General features: G+C 45.9%; 1 protein-coding gene across 2 annotated transcripts in view; it reads left to right on the top strand.

The window, feature by feature from the left end:
• Nucleotides 1-1542: 1542 nt before the first annotated feature.
• Nucleotides 1543-5295, top strand: part of si:dkeyp-72e1.9 (syntaxin-binding protein 4) — a gene marked incomplete at its 5' end in the record, with an annotated part of 54744 nt that continues 50991 nt past the window's right edge. For both annotated transcript variants that reach the window (XM_055915487.1, XM_055915488.1), the window contains 2 exon segments: nucleotides 1543-1660; nucleotides 1994-2135. In XM_055915487.1, the coding sequence (XP_055771462.1) occupies nucleotides 1543-1660; nucleotides 1994-2135 (260 nt within the window).

Raw genomic sequence — 5295 nt, 5'->3', positions numbered from 1 at the left:
TACCTGTCTCTAATTGTTCCCTGTCTATAACTGTTCCCTGTCTCTAACTGTTACCTGTCTCTAACTGTTCCCTGTCTCTAACTGTTACCTGTCTCTAACTGTTCCCTGTCTCTAACTGTTCCCTGTCTCTAACTGTTCCCTGTCTCTAACTGTTCCCTGTCTATAACTGTTCCCTGTCTCTAACTGTTCCCTGTCTCTAACTGTTCCCTGTCTATAACTGTTCCCTGTCTCTGACTGTTACCTGTCTCTAACTGTTACCTGTCTCTAACTGTTCCCTGTCTCTAACTGTTCCCTGTCTCTAACTGTTCCCTGTCTCTAACTGTTCCCTGTCTCTAACTGTTCCCTGTCTCTAACTGTTACCTGTCTCTAACTGTTCCCTGTCTCTAACTGTTCCCTGTCTCTAACTGTTCCCTGTCTCTAACTGTTCCCTGTCTATAACTGTTCCCTGTCTCTAACTGTTCCCTGTCTCTAATTGTTCCCTGTCTCTAACTGTTACCTGTAATTGTTCCCTGTCTCTAACTGTTCCCTGTCTCTAACTGTTCCCTGTCTCTAACTGTTCCCTGTCTCTAACTGATCCCTGTCTCTAACTGTCCCCTGTCTCTAACTGTTCCCTGTCTCTAACTGTTCCCTGTCTCTAACTGTTCCCTGTCTCTAACTGTTCCCTGTCTCTAACTGTTCCCTGTCTCTAACTGATCCCTGTCTCTATCTGTCCCCTGTCTCTATCTGTCCCCTGTCTCTAACTGTCCCCTGTCTCTAACTGTTCCCTGTCTCTAACTGTTCCCTGTCTCTAACTGTTCCCTGTCTATAACTGTTCCCTGTCTCTAACTGTTCCCTGTCTCTAACTGTTCCCTGTCTATAACTGTTCCCTGTCTCTAACTGTTACCTGTCTCTAACTGTTACCTGTCTCTAACTGTTCCCTGTCTCTAACTGTTCCCTGTCTCTAACTGTTCCCTGTCTCTAACTGTTCCCTGTCTCTAACTGTTACCTGTCTATAACTGTTCCCTGTCTCTAACTGTTCCCTGTCTCTAACTGTTCCCTGTCTCTAACTGTTCCCTGTCTATAACTGTTCCCTGTCTCTAACTGTTCCCTGTCTCTAATTGTTCCCTGTCTCTAACTGTTACCTGTAATTGTTCCCTGTCTCTAACTGTTCCCTGTCTCTAACTGTTCCCTGTCTCTAACTGTTCCCTGTCTCTAACTGATCCCTGTCTCTAACTGTCCCCTGTCTCTAACTGTTCCCTGTCTCTAACTGTTCCCTGTCTCTAACTGTTCCCTGTCTCTAACTGATCCCTGTCTCTAACTGTCCCCTGTCTCTATCTGTCCCCTGTCTCTAACTGTCCCCTGTCTCTAACTGTTCCCTGTCTCTAACTGTTCCCTGTCTCTAACTGTTACCTGTAACTGTTCCCTGTCTCTAACTGTTCCCTGTCTCTAACTGTTCCCTGTCTCTAACTGTTCCCTGTCTCTAACTGTTCCCTGTCTCTAACTGTTCCCTGTCTCTAACTGTTCCCTGTCTCTAACTGTTCCCTGTCTCTCCTCCTTTCTAAGCAGGCAGATATCTGGACAGTACATCGTCCGGGTCCTCGTCACGCTCCCAGAGTCCTTTGCTTTTGAGTCCTGCTGGCTCTCAGAGCACCTACAACAACCCTCTACTGCGCTCCCTCAGGTATAGCTATTGTAGCTAATTCAGGGGGTATCCCCGACTGGGACTCGACCCGGGTCCAGCGACTGTCAACCCAACACCTTAGCCATAACGCCAAGAGATCCAAACCTCTTGACAAGGTGGCTAGGAGTTGTGTTAAGCTCGCTACAATATAGTACAGTTCAACCATTGATGTATCTACTGTATGAATGGGTTGTACAGTTAGTTCACCCTGTGTCTATGTTCTACCATCTGTGACTGTTGCTGTGACTGGGGGTGTATTTGAGAGAGTTTGTATGTGTCTGTCTGTCTTACAGTATATAATATATCCTCATCCTCTCCTCCTCCTGTCTCCAGTCACCCAGGAGAGGGTGTGATCCAGCTGATTTCTGTAGCCCGCTCCTCTAGTCTGGGCATCACCATCGGCGGAGGCTCCAATAGACCGGACGGCCCTGCAGTCTTCATCCAGGAGGTTCTGTCTGGGGGAGACTGCCACAGGGTAAGTCACCAATGGGATCCATCCTGAAAGAACAGGGTACCAGTGGAGAACCCCTTCTCATAGATTCACTTCATAACAGATCCTGTAGTCATAGTTACCTCCATTGGGTTTTAACACTGGGATGAAATGAACCAGACTCACACCACTGGTAGAACATCCAGTCAACGATGAATTATGGTGGGAAGAGTTACATTAGGCATGTCGACATGGTAACGTCAATCTGCTCTACTTAGAAATGGAGTTACATTAGGCATGTCGACATGGTAACGTCAATCTGCTCTACTTAGAAATGGAGTTACATTAGGCATGTCGACATGGTAACGTCAATCTGCTCTACTTAGAAATGGAGTTACATTAGGCATGTCGACATGGTAACGTCAATCTGCTCTACTTAGAAATGGAGTTCCATTAGGCATGTCGACATGGTAACGTCAATCTGCTCTACTTAGAAATGGAGTTACATTAGGCATGTTGACATGGTAACGTCAATCTGCTCTACTTAGAAATGGAGTTACATTAGGCATGTCGACATGGTAACGTCAATCTGCTCTACTTAGAAATGGAGTTACATTAGGCATGTCGACATGGTAACGTCAATCTGCTCTACTTAGAAATGGAGTTCCATTAGGCATGTCGACATGGTAACGTCAATCTGCTCTACTTAGAAATGGAGTTACATTAGGCATGTTGACATGGTAACGTCAATCTGCTCTACTTAGAAATGGAGTTACATTAGGCATGTCGACATGGTAACGTCAATCTGCTCTACTTAGAAATGGAGTTACATTAGGCATGTCGACATGGTAACGTCAATCTGCTCTACTTAGAAATGGAGTTACATTAGACATGTCGACATGGTAACGTCAATCTGCTCTACTTAGAAATGGAGTTACATTAGGCATGTCGACATGGTAACGTCAATCTGCTCTACTTAGAAATGGAGTTACATTAGACATGTCGACATGGTAACGTCAATCTGCTCTACTTAGAAATGGAGTTACATTAGGCATGTCGACATGGTAACGTCAATCTGCTCTACTTAGAAATGGAGTTACATTAGGCATGTCGGCATGGTAACGTCAATCTGCTCTACTTAGAAATGGAGTTCCATTAGGCATGTCGACATGGTAACGTCAATCTGCTCTACTTAGAAATGGAGTTACATTAGGCATGTCGACATGGTAACGTCAATCTGCTCTACTTAGAAATGGTGTTACATTAGGCATGTCGACATGGTAACGTCAATCTGCTCTACTTAGAAATGGAGTTACATTAGGCATGTCGACATGGTAACGTCAATCTGCTCTACTTAGAAATGGAGTTACATTAGGCATGTCGACATGGTAACGTCAATCTGCTCTACTTAGAAATGGAGTTACATTAGGCATGTTGACATGGTAACGTCAATCTGCTCTACTTAGAAATGGAGTTACATTAGACATGTCGACATGGTAACGTCAATCTGCTCTACTTAGAAATGGAGTTACATTAGGCATGTCGACATGGTAACGTCAATCTGCTCTACTTAGAAATGGAGTTACATTAGGCATGTCGACACACCATGCTGACCAATGGTTTAAAGCCGTTCCTATCGCCTCTGACCAGAACATCGGCCCTCATTTTCTGTTAATTTCCAAACAACACTTCATATTGAAACTGCACAAACAGCCCCGTTGGTCAACAGTCAGCAGGGTGGTCTCTTAACACACCACAGTCAGCAGGGTGATCTCTTAACACACCACAGTCAGCAGGGTGATCTCTTAACACACCACAGTCAGCAGGGTGATCTCTTAACACACCACAGCCAGCAGGGTGGTCTCTTAACACACCACAGTCAGCAGGGTGATCTCTTAACACACCACAGTCAGCAGGGTGATCTCTTAACACACCACATTCAGCAGGGTGATCTCTTAACACACCACAGTCAGCAGGGTGATCTCTTAACACACCACAGCCAGCAGGGTGGTCTCTTAACACACCACAGCCAGCAGGGTGATCTCTTAACACACCACAGTCAGCAGGGTGATCTCTTAACACACCACAGCCAGCAGGGTGATCTCTTAACACACCACAGTCAGCAGGGTGATCTCTTAACACACCACAGTCAGCAGGGTGGTCTCTTAACACACCACAGTCAGCAGGGTGATCTCTTAACACACCACAGTCAGCAGAGTGATCTCTTAACACACCACAGTCAGCAGGGTGATCTCTTAACACACCACAGTCAGCAGGGTGATCTCTTAACACACCACAGTCAGCAGAGTGATCTCTTAACACACCACAGTCAGCAGGGTGGTCTCTTAACACACCACAGTCAGCAGGGTGATCTCTTAACACACCACAGTCAGCAGGGTGGTCTCTTAACACACCACAGTCATCAGGGTGATCTCTTAACACACCACATTCAGCAGGGTGATCTCTTAACACACCACAGCCAGCAGGGTGGTCTCTTAACACACCACAGTCAGCAGGGTGATCTCTTAACACACCACAGCCCGCAGGGTGGTCTCTTAACACACCACAGTCAGCAGGGTGATCTCTTAACACACCACAGTCAGCAGGGTGATCTCTTAACACACCACAGCCAGCAGGGTGATCTCTTAACACACCACAGTCAGCAGGGTGGTCTCTTAACACACCACAGCCAGCCCCTGCTGCTGTTAGCCATTCATATTTGTGGTGTGTCAATAAAGCTCAGCTATAAAGGAACTGTCCTCTCTTGACTTGATAACTACTGGACCTCTTCACACCAAGGTGTTGACACAACACTGTTAGAGGTATATAACTACTGGACCTCTTCACACCAAGGTGTTGACACGACACTGTTAGAGGTACGCTACACTGTTCCCCTGCCTAATGTTGAAACTGTTTCACTCTAAAAAGAGAAATGCATTCACACATCTAGAGATCACTTTGCAGGAAGAAGAAGCTCCTACACACTGTACTTACAAAGTTTCACAAGTGCAAGCAACAGTAACCAGTAAAGTCTGTCCTGTTTAACTGTCTTGCTGGATGGAAGACAGACAGCGTGAGGTTACCAGTAAAGTCTGTCCTGTTTAACTGTCTTGCTGGATGGAAGACAGACAGCGTGAGGTTACTAGTAAAGTCTGTCCTGTTTAACTGTCTTGCTGGATGGAAGACAGACAGCGTGAGGTTACTA

This window comes from Salvelinus fontinalis, unplaced genomic scaffold (assembly GCF_029448725.1).
Source record: "Salvelinus fontinalis isolate EN_2023a unplaced genomic scaffold, ASM2944872v1 scaffold_0952, whole genome shotgun sequence".
Taxonomy (NCBI): Eukaryota; Metazoa; Chordata; class Actinopteri; order Salmoniformes; family Salmonidae; genus Salvelinus; species Salvelinus fontinalis.
Note: the sequence above shows the minus strand (reverse complement) of the source record. Positions and strands in the feature narration are given on the sequence as shown.